Raw genomic sequence first — 24,219 nt, forward strand, 5'->3', positions numbered from 1 at the left:
GTTCCATCACTAGATTTGAGGGTAACACTGATTCTGATGTATTAGTAGAAAGATTCCTATTTAATGGTATGGAACTGTCTAACTGATACATGGATAGTTGACTTGGATCTAACAAATGTAATGATTTTTCTGTTTGTGTACTTTCCATCAGTAATGTGGTCATTGCATCAATACAAGCAATCTCTTGTGTATTAAATATATGTTGTAGTTCTTTGTTTTGCATAGTGAAATGTCTCATTAAGGTGATTTTTCTAATATATTTATTTAAATCTACAAATAGATCAAACCTATTTGGAAGACTACTTGGTGCAAATGAAAAGCCCCTGGTCAGAAGTGATATGTGATTACTTGACAATATAAAAGTGGATAAATTAAAAATGCCGTGTACCTCTGGATTGCTGGCTCTTAGCTTACCTTCCTTCTTTCTTTGCTCGCGCCTCCCTCCCCTGGTTCCTCGCAACTTCTCTTTCTTCGTTGAGGGGTGTTTGAATGATACGTAGGTTTCCGATCCCACAGAGGATACGATTTTCCCCTTTCTCGATTTTCTTCCTGTGTCACTAATTCTAAAAAAGAAGCAGTGTGAGATTTGACAGTGGAAACAGTACCATCTGGACAGTTCTTACCATCTCTATTTTGGATTTTTGGTATAGCACCACTGCTTTTAGCAACCACCAAAGTCTCCTCACATAGTTCCCCCTTGTCTTGTAAGGCCTCAAATCTGTTTTCTGTAGGACAAGAAAACTGGGCTTTCACTGGTTTCTTTTCACCTCTATGAGTGTTGGGTCCCTTTTCATTGGATGTTGAGTGAGTATTTGAGTGATCTCTGCTATTATCCCTATACCTATCATTTTTGTTTTTCTTGTAATATTTGTTTGGAGTGTAATGTTTAGATCTATCTCTCCTATCATGCCGTCTCCAGTCTCTAACTTTATCTGTGGCATAATCAGTTTGGTCTCTTACATATTTACTGCTCTTGCGTTCACTAATGTCTTTCTCATATTTGAGTACCCTAGAGTCAACTAATTTATCAAGTTCTTGAAATTCTTCACTCTCCTCAAAAGGAATCTTCTAGTCACTAATTACTCCTTCTATTTTTGTTTCATTATGATAATGAATTGTCATTTAAGATTTATCTTAGTACTGTCTTCTACGTCTAAATTGACCTATATAAAGGTATTATCTAATATTAGGCATCTTAGCCAAAAGGTTTTCTGGCTCTAATTATTCAAAAACTTGAACATTGTCTCATCTCTTCCTTAGAAATTATATGGAGAGCTTCATTTCATCAATCTCTCCATTCAAGCTTGTCCAAACTTTAATAATAATAATTGTAACATCAAGTATGATCCTAAATAGCTACACTTTTATAGTCAGCTTCAATGTTATAAGATCCATACAATGTTGTCCTTCATCTATACTTATACTTGAATATGAATTTACAAGTTTTCAGCAAGGGTTGTTGTATACACAACAAATAGGTTCAATACCTTTTAATCACAACCATGCAGTGGTTATTTATCATTTAACAGTTTTATTTATGATGTAATATATATATTTTTTGTTTACATATTTTTTGTTTACAATTTTTAATTTGTCTTTTGTTGTTATATAATTATAATTGCATTCATTTTTTAGTTATATATGTTCTATTTTTATTTTATTTTATATGTGTATTTTTCTTCATTGATTTAGCAATAGTTAAACCTTTATTGCACCAAGTATAGATCAACTTAATGTTACCAATGGAACTGAACACAGCTGTGGAAAAACAATTTTTATTGGTCAAAGGGACTATTTAACACCAGACAGCTCTATTGGTATCCATCCCCTGATGAAATCCGCAGAGACGGAAGAAACGCGTAGGGTCACGTGGCATTGAAACTACGGTGGTCGAGCAGTTCCGGCACCAGCGTGAGGACGTGAGGACGTGAGGACGTGAGTCAAGATCTTTCCGGGTCCCGGTGTTCCACAAGAGAGGTTAATGGCGGCCGCACGCTACAAACAAGCTCTCCAAAAGTAAAGAACTTTCATCTTGGAGATAGCGGCGTATGCAGAGACAAGATCTGGAACCATTGTGAATACCGTTACACAGAGGTGACCGTGGAGTCTTCAGTTGGTGCATGGGCTGGTCCCATAATATGCCTTATTTTATCGGACAAATTGTAAGTGTGCAATTGTCTTGTCCATGATATATTAAATTGGTCATCTGATTTTACACAAGGATAGGGTGCTTTTTTTCTCTTTTTTTTTTTTTCTCTTTTTTTCTAATATATATATATATATATATATATACACATACATATACATATACATATACATGTAGAGGTATCAGTACCGTGTTACCCGAGCTTCAATAATCAAAAAATAAATAGATGATACCGTTCTGTGGCTAACGAAATGCTTTTATTTGTGCGAGCTTTCGAGATACACTGATCTCTTCTTCCGGCGATGTTACAATGAATGAAGCAAGCAAACGCTATACTATAAACAGTGTCTATTGGAATGTTATCTGTGCTGGTCCTTCACCCGGTGTGGATGTGTTTTATGGCTGGAGGTGTCAAAAGGTTCCTGAAAGCAAGTGATGAAAGAGTGTGTATGTGTATCAGTGTGAATTAACATGAATGGAGAGCCCACAGTATATACAGTGCTATACAAAAGGTGTGTATGGAGTGGGAGCGGATATAAATGGTGGGGGTGGGTGTGGAAATGTGAGAGTTAGTAGCATAACTAAAAGTGTGTGTGGAAACTATGTGGTCCCTATTGGTGTATAGGGATGGAAAAACAAGGAGTATAAGTGTGTGTGAGAGACAGCTGTGTGTGCATACATATAGCACAGTATGTACAGACATGGCCTATAGCGCTCATGGGAAGAGAGTTCACTTGTGTCAGTAATGACTCATAAAATTTCGATCTCTGTTTAGGCCACTGCTAAGTGTCCCGAAAAGTTGCATACATTTGTATTCATGCAACAGTCTCTCTTTCGGTGTTTTAAGATTACCTTTTAGTATGGCAACCCTCAGATCGTTCATCTTATGGCCAGAGTCAGAGAAATGTTTGCCAAAGGACTGTCTCTTGTTCCACGTGTGATGCTGTGGCGGTGCAGGTTCATTCTCTTGTTTAGCCCCTGCCCATAGGTGAGACAGGGCAGGGGCTAAACAAGAGAATGAATAAATTATAAATTATTTGCTAGGAGACAATAGAGAGATGTACAAAACACCTCTCTGGAAGATCTAAGTCCCACTGATCTAGATAACCTGGACCTACTTAGTGAATTATTAGAGGAAGGGATTAGACCACCAGGGGAAGGCCCCTTTACAAATCTGAAAGCCAAATCTACCTTTACACCTCCACACAAAGTAAGTGCACATGTACAGGTCTTTACCGAACTTGTTACACGGGATTTTGAGGGGATAAACAACACGACGAGTATATTTAACTTGAATGTCAATGAGAACATTGCACTTAGGGAACTTAGTACTGATGACACATTGGTCATAAAACCATCGGACAAAGGTGGTAATGTGGTGGTAATGGTGATTACTGGCTGACCGGACATGCTATCGCATACTTGAGGGTGATCCAACTCTAATGTTTCAGAACGAACTATTGGCCATACTAGAGGACAGTAAAAACAATAAAGTGATCTCCAAAAAGGAGCTTGAATTCCTTTATATTAAGAAGCCCAGGATAGCAACATTTTATCAGCAACCTAAGATACATAAGGGCAAACTTCCACTGCCAGGAAGGCCAATAGTTTCTGGCATTGGCAACCTGACATCTAATGCCAGCGTCTATGTTGACAGGTTGTTACGCCCCTTTGTCAGTGCCTTGCCGTCATATCTTTGTGACACAAAGGACGTGTTGCTGAAATTAGAGGATGTATTTACTGACCCTAGTACACTCCTGGTCGGGTTGGATGTCGAGGGACTATACAGTATACGAGCATACCCCACCCTGTCGGAATGAGGGCAGTAGCACACTTTCTGAGATTAAGAGGTCAGGATTTGGTGGTGCACAACTAATTCATTCTTCAACTACTGGACCTTACCCTAACTAAGAACGACTTTAATGTTTAATAATAAATATTACTATCAGATCTAGGGCACCGCCATGGGGACCACATGTGCTCCCACCTATGCAAACTTATATCTTGGCTGGTGGGAGGAGACTGTGGTCTTCGGCGAAGCCCTGGAAATGTATACATAGAGTTATGGGTAAGGTTCATTGATGATATGCTTGTACTATGGAAAGGAACCGTGGAATTACTGAATGAATTCGTTGATGCCCTTAACACCAACCTGTACAACCTGAAACTTACCTTTGTCTCAAGTACATCAAGCATAGATTTTCTGGATATCACTGTAACCAAAGATCCGGATGGTAAACTTGAAACAACCATATTTAGAAAAAGTACAGCGACGAATAGCCTGTTGAGGGCTGATAGCCAGCACCCGAAACATGTGATCAAGGCCATACCCACGGGACAATATCTTCGCCTACGGCGAAACTGTTCAACCCTAAATTAATATAACCAACAAGCCAAAGCAATGACAAATAGATTTATTGAACGTGGCCACTCAAGGGGTAATCTTAGGAAGGCATATAATAGAACCGCGAATACAACACGTACTGCACCGACACACTTTATTCGAGCAAATGCCCAGTTTGTACCTGGCAGATACCTGGAATGCGCCGCTCCTCACCTCTGACAAGCCCCGTTGTGTTTGCCTTCCCAGCCTGGGTTCATGCCTGGCTGACGGGCGGCTGATCTGTTAAATGATAATGATTAGGATTTAATAGGCTGCAATGCTTCGCGTGTCTACCAGATGGCATAAATTCATGAATTGTAATGCAGTATATATATATATATACTGTGCAGTATTGCAGCCAGCGGGAATAAAATGCTTCAATCCCTGCCTAGAAAATACCTCAATGCACTCGGGCAGAAAACAGTCACAAACCTCAATACACCCGGGTAAACCCGAATTCGTGGGACTAGCCAAGCTCGAATAAAGTGTGTCGCCAGTGTACACAGCTTTTGGCCAATACGTCCTTAAAAAACTCTGTCAATGAATGCAAACCCATTCGATTTATAGGAACATTCAATGATCAATGGGGTACCATTTATCGCATTTTTAATAGACATTGGCACATTCTATTGGATGATGAAGATTTTAAAAGGGTCTTACTACCTACTCCTAAAATTACAAGTAGAAGAAGCCATAATCTTAAAGCTATTTTGGTGAGAAGTCACTACCAGGCAAAATCACAGAGAACATGGCTTGACCACAAACCAACTGGTTCATACACCTGCGGTCGATGTAAGGCCTGTAGGTGTGTGCCTAAAAGAACTGAATTTATGGACTCCACAAAACAACAGATATTTAAGATCAAGGAGTTCATAAATTGTGTTACTGGGGGGGTCATATACTTGATTGTTTGCCCCTGCGGGAAACTATATGTCGGCAAAACCTTTAGACAGTTCAAAAAGAGGATCCTTGAACATCTGGGATCAATATGGAATGCCACAGATACTCCAGTAGCACGACATATGGTGAATGAACACAATGGAGACAGTGAACAATTAATCTTTATTGGCATTGAACATTTACCCTGGGGCCCAAGGAAAGGTGACTGGGACAAGAAACATTTGCAGTCAGAATGTAAATGGATTTACACACTTAAAACTCTCAGTCCTAAGGGACTGAATGAGGGTTACATTTTACACTTCATTTTTGTGAACCTAGATATACATCATTTAACATCATCAGTGTTTTCTAAGGGGGATCCAGGTATATAGCTTAATCCTAGATGTCCGTTTTGACCTAAGGGGCGGACAGCTCAGGTGAGATCATTCCTACACTATAATATCTGTGTGACTACATAATGAGCGATTTTCAATTCTCACGCATATTAGCCTAATAGGAGATTGATTGAAGTGTTGATGACCCTCATTCATACCCAGGTCTTTCTGCATAAATACTTTCTGGTTTACAACATCATACATTCAATGTTTGTCCACAGTCACCTAGTACCAAGGGCCAATTTACTTAATATCTGGATCAATGACTCTATACATCATGAGGGACAGGTGTACACTTTTCTCTTTCGATACCTCACCCGTGATTTACTATGAAATTAATTATTACATTAATACTGTGCGCGTAGCACACTCCGACTATATTTCACCTTAATTGGTGAGTAAGTATATTTTAAATGAACCTCCCACTAATGGGTATATAATACACCGGCTTTACCCCGATTGTTACCTCCCACCTTGAGAAAGCGCCAGTCCCGAAGCGCAAAACATACGTCGGATATGACGTCATCGCATTGACGACGTGGAGGTCACGGATGAGATTATTCCGGCTTACTAGGGAGCGGATGTGTAGGATAGGTGGCGGGTGCCTGCAGCGTTGATACAATACGCACAAACAGTACTGTAACTGAGACCTATATCATGACCAGACAGGTACTAGCTACGGTTACATAGGATATCATTCCACACAATTAATAGCTTTGTGACTATTGTGACATTTTGCGATGCATTGTTGTGTGACTGTATGTCTGGCTATTTTGTACCCTTAAACTTGGGTCTGTGAGATATACGTTATAACAAGCTAGGTCCACAGTGACACTGAAGCTGTGGGGACATATTCATGTATATTGTCATAGGTCTCATTATTAGTATTGCACTATATAAGATCTGATACTTTCTGCATCACTATATGTATACCTGTATACTATATTATACAACCACCCACTACCTACATGCTAAGCGAGGATTATTTGTAAGTGATATCATAATTAACCCTATATCTGGATACCAACTCATAGGTTACAATAAATATCTATACTTGGTATCACATACCATCCTCCCTAGTTAGTTCTTTATATGGAACATCTTAGTATCTATCACTAGGGACTATATGTATAGCTACTTGGAGATTACACTTTGTTCCCTGTGGAAGCTACTACACCATCCATTTTTAATTGAATTTTATGTGTTTGCGCCATTGTTTAAGGTTTAATAAAATTTCATTATTTTTGAGCTATTTAGGTTTGTAGTGGTTACTGTCCTCCCACAGTGATCTTCTAGTTTGTGTTTGACCCAATTTCGGCCAAGCTTTAGCTGTCGGACAGATGGCCTCACATTTGACTCTAGAATACTTCGGTATACAGAGGAGTTCATGGTCGACTCAATGACTGCAAGGTTCCCAGGTCCTGGGCTGCAAAACAAGCCCAAATCATAACCCCTCCACCACCGTGCTTGACAGTTGGTATGAGGTGTTTGTGCTGATATGCTGTGTTTGGTTTTCGCCAAACGTGGCACTGTGCATTATGGCCAAACATCTCCACTTTGGTCTCGTCTGTCCAAAGGACATTCTTCCAGAAGTCTTGTTGTTTGTTCAGGTGCAACTTTGCAAACCTACGCCGTGCTGCCATGTCCTTTTTAGAGAAAAGAGGCTTTCTCCTGGCAACCCAAACAAATCATACTTGTTCAGTCTTTTTCTAATTGTACTGTCATGAACTTTAACATTCAACATGCTAACTGAGGCCTGTAGTGTCTGAGATGTAACTCTTGGTTTTTTTGCAATTTGTCTGAGCATTGCACGGTCTGACCATGGGGTCAATTTGCTGGGACGTCCACTCCTGGGAAGATTGGCAACTGTCTTGGATGTTTTCCATTGAATAAACTTTCTCACTGTAGAATGATGGACTTTAAATTGTTTGGAAATGGCCTTATAACCCTTCCCAGATTAATGGGCAGCAAAAATTGCTTCTCTAACATCATTGCTGACTCCCCCAGAGCCTTGGTAAAACTATCCAGGCAATAACTTCAAAACAATAAGCATCAAGAATGGCACAAGACAAGGGTGCCCGTTGTCCCAACTCTCACAGATATCCAGGGAATAGATATTGGAAACAGAGAATATAAGATCATGCTAATCACGGATGATGTCATTTTGATACTGACCAACCCTCTGATCTCACTACCAAACCTACAATATATCCTAAACGCTGCAGCCAGAACCACTATACTCTTTCCTAAATCTGTCTCAGCGTCTCGCCTGCTGAAATCACTCTCCTGGCTTCCTATCAAATCCCGCATCTCGCACTCAATTCTCCTCCTCACTTTTTTTTTTTGTTTCAAATTTTTTTATTAGGCGTTATTTGACATACAATATTTAACAAATACACATCTTATTGCCTAGTACAGGTTTTTCTTGGTTTAATAACAGTGAGAGGGAAAGATTCAACGCGCCCCCGACCTTAAGGGATGGGTCGGCAGGGTTGGCGTGAGGATGGAAACAGAGAGTAAGGGGGAAGAAAGAGGGGCAGAGGGGGGGAAGGTTGGGGAGATGGCGGGGGGTCTGAGGAAGGGAGGGAGGGCCCTTCCTCCTCAGTTCATCGCATGAGATTCCTCTCTTACTACGACCGTCATTTACTGGGGGTAGCTATCTTTAGTCTGCCATTCGGGTCAGCCATGGCACCCACGTGGTATAGAAAGGTTCCGTTTTCCTCTTTAGGAAGGCCGAGAGTTTCCTCATTAACATAACTTCTTGTATTCGGTTTTTGACTGTTTGCCTAGGGGGGGAGACACCCTCGTCCACGAGGCCACCACCGCACATCTTGCCGCCGTAAGAATGAAGGAGATCAATTTTCTTGTTGGGCGGTCAATGTTCTCGATTGGCCTGGCCAACAAGTAGGTCAACGGATCAATGGGTATGATGAGGTCTGTGACCTCTTTAATTAAAGTCTGTATGGTTTCCCAGTATTTCTGAATTTCTGGACATGACCACCATATGTGGGCCATGTCACCCTTTTGTCCGCAGCCTCTCCAACATAGGTCGGAGGCCAGGGGGTAGATTTGATTTATTCTAACTGGAGTAAGATACCAGCGAAACAGTATTTTATATATATTTTCTTTGATTGTGGTACATATGGAAGTTCCTGAGACTGATTCCCAAATGCTTTCCCAATCCTCTCGGTCTATAACTATGCCCAATTCTGCTGCCCAATGGAGCATGTAGTCATGAACTGGGGCGTCTGTTGCCCTTTCCAGCTCTGCATATATTTGTGTTATAAGACCTTTTTGGTGTGTCGTTTCTTTGCACAGCCTTTCAAAGCTCGTGAGAGGGGGAAATTCCAACGTTGGTGATATTGTTTGAATGAAGTGCCGAATTTGGAGATATTTAAAGACATTCAATCCCCTTATTTCGTATTTGTTTTGTAATCTTTGGTAGCTCAGGAACTCTCCTATGCTCAGGAAGTCGGCAATCGCCCTTATTTTTTTAGTCGTAAATTGCTCAAATTGTCTGGGCTCACAACCAGGTGGGAATTTGGGGTTTTGGATAATTGGAGTGAGTTGGGATTTGGGAGTTGTGAGCTTGAATTTAAGTTTGCATGTCGTCCAGGTCTCCCACGTGTGCCTCATTGGTCCTAATTTGAATGTGCTTTTCTGCAAGTCCTCCCTGCTCAGGGACCAAAGGCATGCTGGCAGAGAAGGCGTGCCGGCGTATTGCATTTCTATGTCAAGCCAGCAATATTGGCCTTGTTCCGCGTTCCAGACTACTACCTGTCGCAGCTGGGCGGCTTGATAGTATCGTATAATATTGGGGACTCCCAGGCCCCCTCTCCCCCTTGAAGCAAGTAGAACTGTCCTTGCGATTTTGGGTTTTTTCCCCTGCCAGATAAAGTGGAAAATTTGTTTCTGGATATTTTTCAATTCTGAGCCAGGGATGTGGATCGGGAGTGTCTGGAAGTAGTATAGTAATCTGGGGAGTATATTCTTTTTCACCGAGATCATTCTCCCGATCCATGAAATTTGTTACGCTCCCCATTTGACTAGGTCTAATTTAATTTTCCGAAAGAGGGCCGGGTAATTATGATGATATAAGCAGTGTTCGACAATCCTATACATTTACTCGCCCGGGGCGGGTGGATTTAACCCCCGGGCGTGTAAATATTGGCCCAAGCAGCACACGTGTTTTTTTTTAAATTTCCCCCGTTCGCGCTCAAATTTTCCCTGCTCGCGCTGAAAAATAAATAAATAAAAAAACTCCCCCTACCTGACTGCTGATTGGCGCGCGCTCCCAGGCTTTGTGGGCGCGCGGCCAGGCTCTATATGAGCCAGCCCCCAACGAGCAGCCATTCTTTCTGCCCGGACATCAAAAGTAAGTACACGCCATGCTGCGGCCCCTCTGCTCCTTCCCTGCAATCCCCCTGGTCCCCACATGGCTCCCTACTCCTCACCGCGGCAGCTCTCCTGTCCCATTCCCCTGCTCCTGTCCCCTGCTCCCGTCCCCTGCTCCCGTCCCCTGCTCCCGTCCCCTGCTCCCGTCCCCTGCTCCCGTCCCCTGCTCCCGTCCCCTGCTCCCGTCCCCTGCTCCCGTCCCCTGCTCCCGTCCCCTGCTCCTGTCCCATTCCCCTTCTCCTGTCCCCTGCACCTGTCCCCTTCCCCTCCTCCTGTCCCATTCCCCTGCTCCTATCCCCTTCCCCTCCTCTTGTCCCCTGCTCCTGTCCCCTTCCCCCTCGATCCACCGATCGCTGCCCTGGGCGGGAGGTCCCCACTGCTGCAGCCCGGTTGGCGTGCGGGGGGGAGGGCGGCCTCGGCCCTTACCACATGATTCCCACCTAACCTGCCGCCTCCCCGCCTGCTAGCTTCATGCCGCCGCGGGCTGGGGGGAAGAAGCAGTCTGCAAAGCTGCTTGGCCGCGCATTGTGAAGACATGCCGGTGAGGGGAGCAGGATAGTGGCGGCCACTGCGGGGCTGACTGTCCCCTGGGGGATACCTCGCCACGTGCCTCCCACCCTGCCTCCCCAAAGCTTCCAATATGCCCGCGTAAGGTATGGGGGGGGGGTGTCGGCCTGCCCTCCCCTCCCCCCACGAGCGGGAGATGGGCGCGGGTGCTGGTCGCGGCCTTTCCTTCCCCCCGTGTGTGTGTGTGTGTGTGTGTGTGTGTGCGCGCGCGTGTGTGTGTGTGTGGCAGCATGTGTATGGCAGCAAGTGTATGGCAGCAAGTGTATAGGAGCAAGTGTATGTGTGTATGGCAGCAAGTGTATGGCAGCAAGTGTATGGCAGCAAGTGTATGGCAGCAAGTGTATGGCAGCATGTGTATGGCAGCAAGTGTATGGCAGCAAGTGTATGTATGTGTGTATGGGAGCAAGTGTATGTGTGTATGGGAGCATGTGTATGTGTGTATGGGAGCATGTGTATGTGTGTATGGGAGCATGTGTATGTGTGTATGGGAGCATGTGTATGTGTACCCCCCCAATCAGTCACCACCCCCCCAGTCACCACCCCCCCCAATCAGTCACCACCCCTCCCCCAGTCAGTCACCCTCTCTCTGTGTATCACCCACCCTCTGTGTATCACCCACCCTCTGTGGCGTGTCACCCACCGTTTCTCCCCTCTGTGTCTCTCTCCCCCACACCCTCTCTGTCCCTCCCACGCCCTCTCTCTCTCCCCCCCACGCCCTCTCTCTCTCCCCCCCACGCCCTCTCTCTCCCCCCACGCCCTCTCTCTCCCCCCACGCCCTCTCTCTCCCCCCCACGCCCTCTCTCTCCCCCCAAGCCCTCTCTCCCCCCCCACGCCCTCTCTCTCCCCCCCAACGCCCTCTCTCTCCCATCCCCACGCCCTCTCTCTCCCCCCCCACGCCCTCTCTCTCCCCCCCAACGCCCTCTCTCTCCCATCCCCACGCCCTCTCTCTCCCCCCCACGCCCTCTCTCTCCCCCCCACGCCCTCTCTCTCCCCCCCACGCCCTCTCTCTCCCCCCCCACGCCCTATCTCTCCCCCCCACGCCCTCTCTCTCCCCCCCCACGCCCTCTCTCTCCCCCCCCACGCCCTCTCTCTCCCCCCCCACGCCCTCTCTCCCCCCCCACGCCCTCTCTCTCCCCCCCACGCCCTCTCTCCCCCCCCACGCCCTCTCTCTCCCCCCCCACGCCCTCTCTCCCCCCCCACGCCCTCTCTCTCCCCCCCCATACCCTCTCTCTCCCCCCCACACCCTCTCTCTCCCCCCACACACTCTCTCTCCCCCCCACACCCTCTCTCTCCTCCCCACACCCTTTCTCTCTCCCCCCACTCTCTCTCTTTCTCCCCCACTCTCTCTCTCTCTCTCTCCCCCCACTCTCTCTCTCGCTCTCTCTCCCCCCACTCTCTCTCTCCTCCCCACACCCTCTCTCTCCTCCCCACACCCTCTCTCTCTCCCCCCACTCTCTCTCTCTCTCATCCCCCACTCTCTCTCTCCCTCCCCCCACACTCTCTCTCTCCCCCCCACTCTCTCTCTCTCTCCCCCCCACTCTCTCTCTCTCTCCCCCCACTCTCTCTCTCTCCCCCCACTCTCTCTCTCTCCCCCCACTTCCTCTCTCTCTCCCCCCACTCTCTCTCTCTCCCCACTCTCTCTCTCTCTCCCCCCACTCTCTCTCTCTCTCCCCCCACTCTCTCTCTCTCTCCCCCCACTCTCTCTCTCTCTCCCCCCACTCTCTCTCTCTCTCCCCCCACTCTCTCTCTCTCTCCCCCCACTCTCTCTCTCTCCCCCCCCACTCTCTCTCTCTCCCCCCCACTCTCTCTCTCTCTCCCCCCCACTCTCTCTCCCCCCCCACTCTCTCTCTCTCCCCACTCTCTCTCTCTCCCCCCACTCTCTCTCTCCCCCCCACTCTCTCTCTCCCCCCACTCTCTCTCTCTCTCCCCCCACTCTCTCTCTCTCTCTCTCTCCCCCCCACACTCTGGATCTCTTATTTACCCTATATATCTTACTTGCCCTATACTACACTGAAATAACCTATACTGCTGTCTTCCAGATCTGACTCAAGCTTCACACGGAAGACATCGGAACCCCCCCTAACCCAGAAGACAGGTAGGGAACACCTCCCCAATGTATAACATTGCGGGAATGAGGGTACCTGGACATTGAGGGACTGCGGATCAGGTAAGATCCCAGGCGGGATTGCTGCTTTAGATGTTATGAAGCGGGGACGTCCAGACACTGGTTAAGCGGTTCAGGAAACTAGTCATTCACACCTAGCTTTTATTTCTAGATCTGACATTTACGCACACACACACACACACACACGTAACAAGGACTAATTGTAGTATAATGTAATACAATAAATACATTTATGTAAAAAATGAATGTTGTTCTGACTAGGAATTTATTAAATGTATTTTATTTATATATTTTATTTTAAAGCGGGTTGGGGGCGGGACTAGGGTTGGGGGTGGGACTAGGGGCGGGGTTGGGGGCGGGACTAGGTGGCGAGTAGATTTTTTGGTTGGGCGAGTAGATTTTTGGGTGATTTGTCGAACACTGGATATAAGGAATGGTAGCTCCCCGATATCTTTACTCCCAGGTATTTGATATAGGAGGAGCTCCATCGATAATTAAAATTTAGCTTAAGAAGTTTCATCTCTGGCTCCGGCAGGTTTAGATTTAGTGCTTCGGATTTATCATTATTGATTTTATATCCTGATATGATTCCGAAGTCTAAGAGCTCTTTTTGTAGGTTTGGGAGGGAAATTTGGGGTTTTGAGAGTGTTAGTATTATATCGTCCGCAAATAGAGATATTTTGTATTGCGAACGTCCAATTTCTATCCCTTGAATATCTACATTATTTCGGATTGTAGCCGCTAGGGGTTCTATAGTTAGTGCGAAGAGGAGAGTGGACAAGGGGCATCCCTGTCTCGTACCATTTTTAATGTTAAAGCTCTGGATACTGCCCCCTGGTAGTTTTACCATTGCTGATGGATCTTGGTAGAGTCTGCGGACCCCTTCTAAGTATGCGTATTTAAAGCCAAATTTGCGCATGGTATGGTCTAAGAATAGCCAATCGATTCTATCGAACGCCTTCTCTGCGTCCAAACTAAGTAATATTGCTTTGGTTCCTGTGAGGTGGACATGCTCAATAATATTAATTATTTTACGTGTGTTATCCGAGGCCTGTCGACCTGTCACAAATCCGACTTGGTCTATGTTTATCAGCCTTGGTAAGATAGGGTTTAATCTATTGGCCAGGATTTTGCTATATAGTTTGAGGTCATTATTGAGGAGGGAGATTGGACGATAGCTGCCACATTGCATCGGGTCTCTGCCTTCCTTATGAATAATGGCTAGGTTGGCGAGGGACATGGAGGTGGGGATCGAATTTCCCTCCAAAAAATGGTTGAACATTTTTAATAGATGCGTGGATAGTATGGGCAAGTATCTCTTGTAGTAGACATTAGTGAAGCCATCAGGGCCAGGGGACTTGGAGATTTTCAAAGCTTTTACTGCATCCTCTAATTCTTCTTTTGTGATCTCAGTATTGAGGACCTCGTTTTCCTCCTCTGTCAGGGTAGGGAGTTGACATTTGTCTAAGTATTTTTTAATTGCTTCGGATGCCTTTGGTTCTGGTCTACCAGTTTTGGATCTTAAGTTATAAAGTTCTGTATAGTATTTTGTAAACTCCGCTGCTATCTTTTTGTCACTATATTGTGTCTCACGAGACCTATTCTTGATCGCTGTTATTTGAGATCTCTTCTGGATACCTCTTAGTCTGCTGGCCAGCAGCCTGTCAGCCTTATTGCCCTTATCATAGTAATGTTGATTAGTCCATTTAAGGGCTTTTTCCACATCTTCAAGTTGGACTTGCTTAAGTTTTTGTCTGGCTGTGGTTAAGGCTTTATAGAGTTTTTTTGTGGGATTAGCTTTATGGGCTTGTTCTAACTTTAAAATGTTATCGGTGAGTTCCGTAATTGATTTTTGTTTGACTTTTTTCCTATGGGACGCAATAGAGATGAATTTGCCTCTGATTGCCGCCTTATGGGCTTCCCATAGGATCGCTGGAGATGAGACTGATCCTGAGTTAAAGAAAAAGTAGTCCTTAAGGGAGGCTCTGATCTCTCTCTCTATCTCAGGGTGGTTCAAAAGGGAGTCGTTTAATCTCCAGGAGTAAGATGTGGTCTTTTCGACTCCTCCTCATTTTTAAAGCTTTACATTCTTCTGCACCTCCTTATATCTCAGCCCTAATTTCTCGCTATGAGCCATTCTGACTCTTGCGTTCTGCTCAAGGATGTCTTCTCTCTACCCCCTTTGTATCTGAAGCCCTCTCCCGCCTTAAACCTCTCTCACTGACTGCACCAAACCTCTGGAATGCCTTTCCCCTCAATACCCTCTCTACAGTATTTACCTTTAAGACCGACCTTATGACACAGTTGCTTAAAGAAGCATATGAGTAGCACCGTGGCTAATACTAAACACATGATGCATAAAGCTTGGCCCCCTGCAGGACATGCTTACCAGAATGCCCTCCTACTGTCTCTGTACGTTCTTCCTACCTACCAATTTAGTATATATTTTTTTTATTAAAGTCATTCAGCAGGTGAGTATTGCACGTACATTTAAAATATAGATATTAGGCATGACATGTTATGAACATGTTACCACAACAGCTAGCAGCATGGAACCGCTCAGGACTCAGCTGGGCTAGGGAAGGGATGGGTTCTCGTCTCCCCCCGGGTGTTCTTGGGTTTCTCTCTCCTCAGATCATCATCATCTCACTGGATGGGGGACTGCAATGCCGCTTACACGAAGCCCGCTCCACGCCGATGCTGTGTGTCTCTGTTTCCTGGTACACACCGATGACGTCACTCAGGGTATCTCCCGTCCGGAATTGGGAACTGCAGAGCTGACAATGCGTGGTGTAGTCTGCTACACGTTGATGCTCTATGTCGGGCTGTCCGATGCGCGCTGATGATGTCACTCCGGGTGTCCCGTCTCATACAGGTTGGATCAATGTAATGTCCACAGGCTGGCATAAATGTTAGGTTAAATAAGACACACAGCATCGGCGTGGAGCAGGCCTCGTGTAAGCGACATTGCAGTCCCCCATCCGGTGAGATGATGATGATGATGATTTGAGGGGAGAGAAACCAAGAACACCCGGGAGAGATGAGAACCCATCCCTTCCCTAGCCCAGCTGAGTCCTGAGCGGTTCCATGCTGCTAGCTGTTGTGGTAAAATGTCCATAACATGTCATGCCTAATAGCTATATTTTAAATGTACGTGCAATACTCACCTGCTGAATGAATCTAATACAATTTTTTATATACTACACTATGAGGTCTTGCGCTGTTATCTCTTTTTGTTTTTTGTTCTAGTATTGGTTGCGGAGCCATCCTATTAGAACAGCTGCAGTTACCTCATCTATATACACACGTGAACGGAACAAGTTTCATTAACAAACTCAGTTTTGTTTCTATCACAGCACCATATATTGGTTAAGGTAACCACTTTATTGTTGTTTAAACTGATCACAATTTATTCACTTTTATTTAAGGGTATTGGTATATTTATACAATATATCACCAAATCACTGAGCGCAGTTATTCACTTTTTTATTTACCTACCAATTTGTTTGTTAGCTCTTCGGAGCAGGGACTCCTTTTCCCAAATGTTACTTTTATGTCTTTAGCAGTTATTCCCATGATCTGTTATTTGTATTTGTTATTTATATGATTGTCATATGTATTACTACTGTGAAGCACTACGTATATAAATGGTGCTATATAAATAAATAATAAGAGGAACATCGGGCACAACGGATTTAGTATATCCAAACTCATTTATTGAGCCAACACAACGTTTCGACCGTGATGGTCTTTATCAAGTGACAATGCCATTGTCACTTGATAAAGACCATCACGGTCGAAACATTGTGTTGGCTCAATAAATGAGTTTGGATATACTAAATCCGTTGTGCCCGATGTTCCTCTTATTATCTGTTCAGTACTGATCACAGGCTTTCATTCAAACTTCGGATCAATTTTTTTTTTTTTTTCAATTTGAGGTGTGCAGCATTTCCTTACTTGTCTGGGCTATATAAATAAAGACATACAGTACATAAATACAACTGTAACATCTCAAGTCAAAGATATTTTCAAGTCAATGATGTGAAGTTGTTGGGAGAGGGGAAGAAAAGACATCTATAAGAATAAATACAACTACTATATAAGTACAGAGGTTATACACTTCACTGACCTGTAGCAGATATTCCAGCTTGTAGAAAACCTTCTGCAAATTTGTGCTGTCATCAGTGACTGGTTCCCATGTTTCTTTAAATTCCTTATTTAACTCAGTTACAGCATCTTCAAACAAAAAAACATTTAAAAAAACTGTTACTTAATCATATTTTGATGTTTTATTGATAAAACACAGATTGCACTAAGGACAATAATTTACAAATTATTGAGATGTTCAGATAAAAGTTCTAGTTATGCAACAAGGCGTTGCTGAGATGTGACTTGGGGTGCTGAGATGAGACTTTGGGTACAGTTATAGTATCAGCCATATTACATTTGGAGCTGCCAGCGAATTGTGCTAATGTGAATGGACTTTAATTATTGCAAGCAGTACAATTACATTTGGAACTGCCAGTGTGAAAAAAATTGTGTTTGTGAGAAAAAGTGCCATTACATTTGGAGTTTTGAGACCCCTATGGAGGAAATTTGGTGCCACAATTGCAGGTTGTGATTTCAGGACTGTATTGAGGGATTTTGGGTCTTAGAAGAGGACTCTAATGGCTGCAAACGGTTCCCGCCAAAATCGGGACAACACGTGCAGATTTTGCAAAGTGCATCACAAAGTTTTGTAGAAAGGCTTTGTTTTGGCGCGAAAGCTCTGGCTGCACCTTTCCTGGAGTGCTTGGGACTCATGTTTCAACCAATGGGAGGAGATTCAGAGTTAATTGAAGCCACCACACCCACAGAGGAGCTAGTTGTTACTGAGCAAGTCAGGTCTGTGGCCATTCCTGATTGCTGGAGCAGTGAACAACAGTTATGTCTGAAAATATTGCCCAGAGATTTGAGCTGCCAGGAGGAGTTTCTGCAGCTAGTGTGCCCTTTGTGTGATCAACCCGGCCGTGAGCTAGCAGTGATGTCTCGCTGTGGGAGATGTGATGTGCCATATCTACAGCCGGCAGCGGAGGCCGGTGAGAGATCTGCTATGGGACCGGTGGAGTCCCAGAGAATTGTGGATATCATGGCCAAACTAAAAGAGGTGATGAGCTCGTCCTCCGCGGATGCTGAGAAGGACTACATGGATCTCCTCTATGATCTTCACCACGTGGGAGATGAAAATTTCTTACATCTCTGCGGGGAGCATTGCGATATATGCTCTGCTCAAGAAAGGAGTTGTCTGTGGCTGACACTGATGGAGAAGTGGTGTCGGGAGGAAGGAGCCTCTTTTCCCCTCCGCCTGTGGCTGCTGCCTGGCACTGCAATGTGTTGGTGGGCTTACCTGGTTCAACGCCGGCCAGTGTTGAATGTGCGGAGCCCTTCTCATTCTCCCTGATGGAGTACAAGCGACCGGGCTCAGGCTTACTCAAAGTGGTGAGCCATTGTGTGAAGTTCCGTCGAGCTTCACCAATAACATCCCTGGGGAGAAGACGCGACTGAGAGGAGTCGGCAGCTTTGGAGGATCCTTGTGGGGCGACTGTGGTGCATTCTTCCGGATGGAAGAGCGGCGTGGGAGAGACAGCGGCGGAGGTGTCGGCTGGTGCGTCTACCGTTCCTGCTTCAGAGAGAGAGTCCTCTTTGGTGGTGGTTCCAGAGAAAGAATCGTCTTTGGTGGTGGTTGCTGACAGAGAATTCTCTGGTGGCGAATAATTCAGATTAAAGTCTGTTCCTGCTGCGGTGCAAAGCCATTCGAAAGGCCTGTGGAGGCTGCAGCGAGGCCTCTGGGCCCAGGCCAATGTCTAATGAAGAGGATGTCGCGATGCTGGTTTCCACGATCAGCCGGGGCAGGTCAAAGGTACACATGAGACAGGACGCTTTGGCTATATTCAAGCCCCTAGTGCCCAGACCATCTTCACCCATAGCTTTGGTAAACCCCAAATGTATGGAAAGTCGCCTGTCTGCCTATGTTATGTCTAAAACTGATGTAAAGGGGCCCCACTTAATTGGTGGGTATGTTCAGGGGTTACATTCCGCATATGGACGTTTATTCGTGTGCAGGGAAACAAGGTAGAAGGTTGGCGGGAAAATGGAGAGTTTACACCTGAACAAGATTCAGAGGTGTAAAAGAATTGTAACGCTGCGCTCACCATGGCAAAGGAGGGACCCCGGAACTGAGGTGGGTAGGATAGGACCTGAACCTACAGCTGCGGAGACACGCCTGGAAGGTGGATCGTCAGTGTAGCTGGATCTGGTCGGAAGAGATAGTGTTAGTCCCGATACTTGCCGGACAGAAGGGAGGAGCCAGGAGAGTGGTTGGTGCGAGAGCCGTGGGTCTGGAGTCGGGTGGTTGGTGATATCCGTGAACCGAGGTGGAGGATTGGAGAGATCGGATGGTCAGGGGCAAGCCGGGGTCGATATCCAGAGCGGGTTCAAAGACAGGCCGGGTCGGTACACAGGAAAACGAGAGCAGGGTAGAAGCACAAGGAACAAGGCAAGGCACGAATGTGGGTAACACAGGTTACACAAAGCTATACTCAGCCAAAGAGGAACTGGCCAAGCGGGCATATAAAGGCCAGGGAGCCAATGGGGTAAGAGGAGCGGCCAAGGGAGGCAGTGATAGGACAAGGCTGGGGGTGGACAAAAGGAAGGCAATCTTACCCCTGAGGTGCTGCAGGTGATTTGTCACCATGACCCGTGCGTGCGCGCGAGGGGGATGCGCTGCCCGAGCGGGGGGCGGGGCCTCCCTCCGCCAGAAGGAACCATGCGCATGCGCGAGCCCACGTAGGCGGGAAACGGAGCGGCGGAGGAGAGAGGGGACTGCCGCCTGTGGTATCGGGTGACCGGGGTGAGTGCCATGGGACGTGGAGCAGGTTCAGGTAAGTGGGGAACCCTCCATGAGGGAGGAGTTCCCCGGCGTCTTACAGTACCCCCCCTTGAGGGGTGGCCTCAGGACCCAAAAATTGTTTGGCGGGGTGCTTGGCATGAAAGCCCCTCCAGTGGACCAGATACTGCAGTGATCCCCTTGTTTTCCTGGAGTATAGAATAGACTGGACCTCAAACTCCTCCTGACCTTGGACCATAACTGGTTTAGGAAGAGCTGGTGTCTTGTGGAACCGTGGGCTTTGGGACACTGGTTTTAGAAGGGATATACTGCTGCGGCACAGTTTATTCGAGCATTTGCCCGTTCTGTGCCGCAGCAGTAGCCTGGCGCGCGCCGGAGTGTGACGGGAGCACGCCGAAGCAGCGGAAGAGCGCCCTCCGATCGGGGCGCTCTCCCTACCGCTGCCGGGTCCGCCGGGTCCCCCGGAACCCCCTGCCGCTGTCCCGCGATCGCGGGACACCAGGGCTCCCTCGGGGAGCCCCTGGACACGCGTGCAGCGGGCGCACGCTCCCGATGACGCGTGACCGCGCGTCTATGACGCGCGGCACGCCGAGGGGCGGCCACTAGCAAGTCGGGAGATTTCCCGGCTTGCGGTACCGACCACACTTCAATAAAGTGTGTCGGTAGTGTATGAAAAACTGAGTGAATTCTCATGGATGAGGGGAGATCCAGATGGTATGCCACAGGGTTAATTTTTTCTATCACCGAGAATGGGCCCAGGAACCTGGGGGCCAGTTTGAGGCTAGGGGTCTTTAGTTTGAGGTTCCTAGATGAGAGCCAGACCTTGTCTCCAGGTTTGAGGACAGGTGCCTCCCGACGGTGGCGGTCTGCCTGTGCCTTTTGTCTGTGGGTTGCTTTCATCGGTGCCTCCTGGATCTTCCTCCAGGATTCCTGCAGATCTTTAATTCGATTATCAGCCGCTGGGACCCCGGAAGGGACTGAAGAAATGGGAAGCTGTGCCGAATGGAACCCGTAGTTTATGAAAAAGTGGGATTTTTGCGTGAAACTATTTTTAAGAGAGTTATGTGCAAATTCTGCCTATGGGAGTAATTCCTACCCAATCATCCTGGCTGTCCGCGATGAAGCACCGAAGGTATTGCTCCAATGTTTGGAGTGTCCTCTCCGTCTGCCCATCAGTCTGCGGGTGGTACCCAGAAGAGAAGTGGATGGTGATATCCATCCCTTGGGGCGAAGGCCCGCCAGAACTTAGAAATAAAGTGTGTCCCGCGGTCGGATATGATGGAAAGTGGGGACCCGTGAATGCGAAATATTTCCTTGATAAAAATGTCAGCCAAGGTAGCAGAATTGGGCAATCGTTTGAGAGGGATAAAATGGGCTTGCTTGGAGAACCTGTCCACGACTACTAAAATGGTATTCATCCCCTTAGAGTTAGGGAGCTCCATAAAAAAGTCCATAGACAGGTGGCTCCAAGGACGTTCCGGTATTGGTAGGGGTCGCAGAAGACCGTGAGGCTTGTTGTGAAAGGTCTTGACCTGGGCGCAGGTTGGATATGTTTTCACAAATTCCGAAATATCTTCAGACATGGTAGGCCACCAGAAGGCTAATGAGGTCAGAGGTTCTACTGGTACCTGGATGACCGGCTGACTTCGATGAGTGAACCAACTCTAGAATTTTCTTAAGGAAGCGCGGAGCTGCATATAGACGACTGACCGGCACTTCCAGGCCCCTCAGGAGATTATGACGACGTGGTGATCAAAGGGAAGCGCAAACATGTGGAGATATAAAAAATATAACTGATGGTGCAGTATTGTGACAAATAAGTGTGTATTCTTCTTTAAGTCTGCTGTTATTTATACTCACAAGTGTGAGGATGATACTGTGTACGTAAAGGTATCTTTGGGTATATGTCTGCAGTGATGATAAACTGGCTGGAACCTCGGTGTGGGAATGTATTCCTTAAATGGTTAAACACAGAAAAGCCAACATAGCGCGATCTGTTTAAAAACTGTATTCAAGTGGTTAAAAATATGTTGTAATATGGAGATAACATTAATGTACATGGAATCATGAAATATGCTGTAACAATATATACACATCCATTCATAATAATTTGCATAACATCTTAATCAAGTACTAATTAGAATATCCGATACTTGAGACTTTTTATAGCACAATTTGCACTTTAGCCATAAATAAACGAATATCCCTTTAAGACACTAATTAAGTGTTGATCCTATCAGCACACATGTTAGGGTATATAATCTAGCCACAGTATCATCACCAACACTCCTGAAGAAATCCTAAGGGAAGAAACGCGTAGAGTGAAGGTGATTCACAGCCAGCCCGCCAAAACGGAACTCCCGAAGTCTCACTGACGTCACATCCGCCCTGCTGGAACGCACGAGTGAGACGCACGCCGAGAAGAGGGAAGGAAAAACTGCACCAAGACACCGGAGGCGAGATCCATTGCGTATCTAAATGCTTTTAAATAGCATACATCATGTGAGTGTATTGTTATATTTTTAACCACTTGAATACAGTTTTTAAACAGATCGCGCTATGTTGGCTTTTCTGTGTTTAACCATTTAAGGAATACATTCCCACACCGAGGTTCCAGCCAGTTTATCATCACTACAGACATATACCCAAAGATACCTTTACGTACACAGTATCATCCTCACACTTGTGAGTATAAATAACAGCAGACTTAAAGAAGAATACACACTTATTTGTCACAATACTGCAACATCAGTTATATTTATATATATATATCTCCACATGTTTGCGCTTCCCTTTGATCACCACGTCGTCATATTCACCTGGGATTGAGAGAGCAGTCCTGCACTGGGTCACAGCAGCATTCAAGGATTTGTTTGTATCACTTATATTTATTCAATTTATGGTTTATATGTTAATATTGGATTAACACGTGTTTAAAGCTTATTATAGAGCGCCACTTTTGATATATTACGTTTTGCCCTCGGGAGATTAGTCTGTGCTGCCAGAACTTGATCCAAGATATCGAAAGAGTTGGCCGAAATGACGTATTTACTGTAGGAGGCAGGATTGTCTCAGTGACGTCTTCTTACTTGTCCTCGACCAGGAATTGCCGAGCGAGTGCGTCCGCCTTTTGATTTTTTGACCCAGGGATGTAAGAAATTAGATAATTGAACCTTGAAAAAAAAAATAAAAAAAGGGGACCACCGAGCCCGATGGGCTCCTAAACGGCGTGCGCTCTCAATATACAGAAGATTTTTATGGTCGGTGAGGATTGAAATGGGGATCTCTGTTCCCTCCAGAAGATGTCTCCATTCCTGTAAGGTGAGTTTGATGGCCAAGAGCTCTCTATTACCAACATCGTAATTTTGTTCCACCGAAGAATTTTTTTTTTAAAAAGAACCCGCAGGGGTGGAGTTTGGCCTGTTGGGACTGCCTTTGTGAGAGAATGGCGCCTGCGCCAATATCCGATGCGTCTACCTCCAAGGTAAAGGGGAGCCTGGGGTCTGGGTGGCGCAAGATGGGGCGGAAGCGCAAGAGCTTTTAAGGGACTCAAAGGCTTAAAGGGCCGCAGGTGACCAGGCTGCTGTATTAGCTCCCATCTTAGTTAAGGCGGTGATGGGAGCTATCATGTAAAAAAAAGTTCTTGATGAACTTGCGGTAATACTGCACCGACACACTTTATTCGAGCAAATACCCGGTATGTACCTGGCAGATACCTGGAATGCGCCACTCCTCACCTCTGACAAGCCCCGTTGCGTTTGCCTTCCCAGCCTGGGTTCATGCCTGGCTGATGGGCGGCTGATCTGTTAAATGATAATGATTAGGATTTAATAGGCTGCAATGCTTCGCGTGTCTACCAGATGGCATAAATTCATGAATTGTAATGCAGTATATATATATATACTGTGCAGTATTGCAGCCAGCGGGAATAAAATGCTTCAATCCCTGCTTGGAAAATAACTCAATGCACTCGGGCAGAAAACCGTCACAAACCTCAATACACCCGGGTATACCCGAATTCGTGGGACTAGCCGAGCTCGAATAAAGTGTGTCGCCAGTGTAGTTCGCAAATCCTAGAAAACGCTCAACGGCTTTCAGCAACGTGGGTTGTGGCCACTCTAGCACGGCCTTGAGCTTGGTTGGGTCCATAGAGAATCCTGCATTAGAAATTATGTATCCCAGAAAGGAAATGGAAGACTGATGGAACGAACATTTCTCCAATTTTGCGTACAAACGGTTTTCTCGAAGGCGCGACAAGACTAGTCGAATGTGGTCAGAGAGAGATTTGGAAAAGATGAGGATGTCATCCAGGTACACGATGACGAAGCTGTTGAGAAGATCGCGAAAGATCTCATTAACAAACTCCTGGAAGACTGCTGGGGCATTGCAAAGGCCAAAGGGCATGACCAAGTATTCGTAGTGCCCATCCCGGGTGTGGAAGGC

At 46.1% G+C, this 24,219-nt stretch overlaps 1 protein-coding gene across 1 annotated transcript in view; it reads right to left on the bottom strand.

Annotated features, from left to right (window-relative positions):
• FYCO1 (FYVE and coiled-coil domain autophagy adaptor 1) overlaps window positions 1-17,693 on the bottom strand; it is a 778,329-nt gene extending 760,636 nt beyond the window's left edge. The window contains exons 1-2 of the mRNA XM_075588587.1: window positions 17,669-17,693; window positions 17,020-17,126 (exon numbers count right to left, since the gene is read on the bottom strand). Coding sequence (XP_075444702.1) covers window positions 17,020-17,126; window positions 17,669-17,693 — 132 coding nt within the window. The remainder of the gene's footprint in view (window positions 1-17,019; window positions 17,127-17,668) is intronic.
• Window positions 17,694-24,219: the final 6,526 nt, after the last annotated feature.

The sequence above is a fragment of the Ascaphus truei genome, chromosome 2 (genome assembly GCF_040206685.1).
Source record: "Ascaphus truei isolate aAscTru1 chromosome 2, aAscTru1.hap1, whole genome shotgun sequence".
Lineage (NCBI taxonomy): Eukaryota > Metazoa > Chordata > Amphibia > Anura > Ascaphidae > Ascaphus > Ascaphus truei.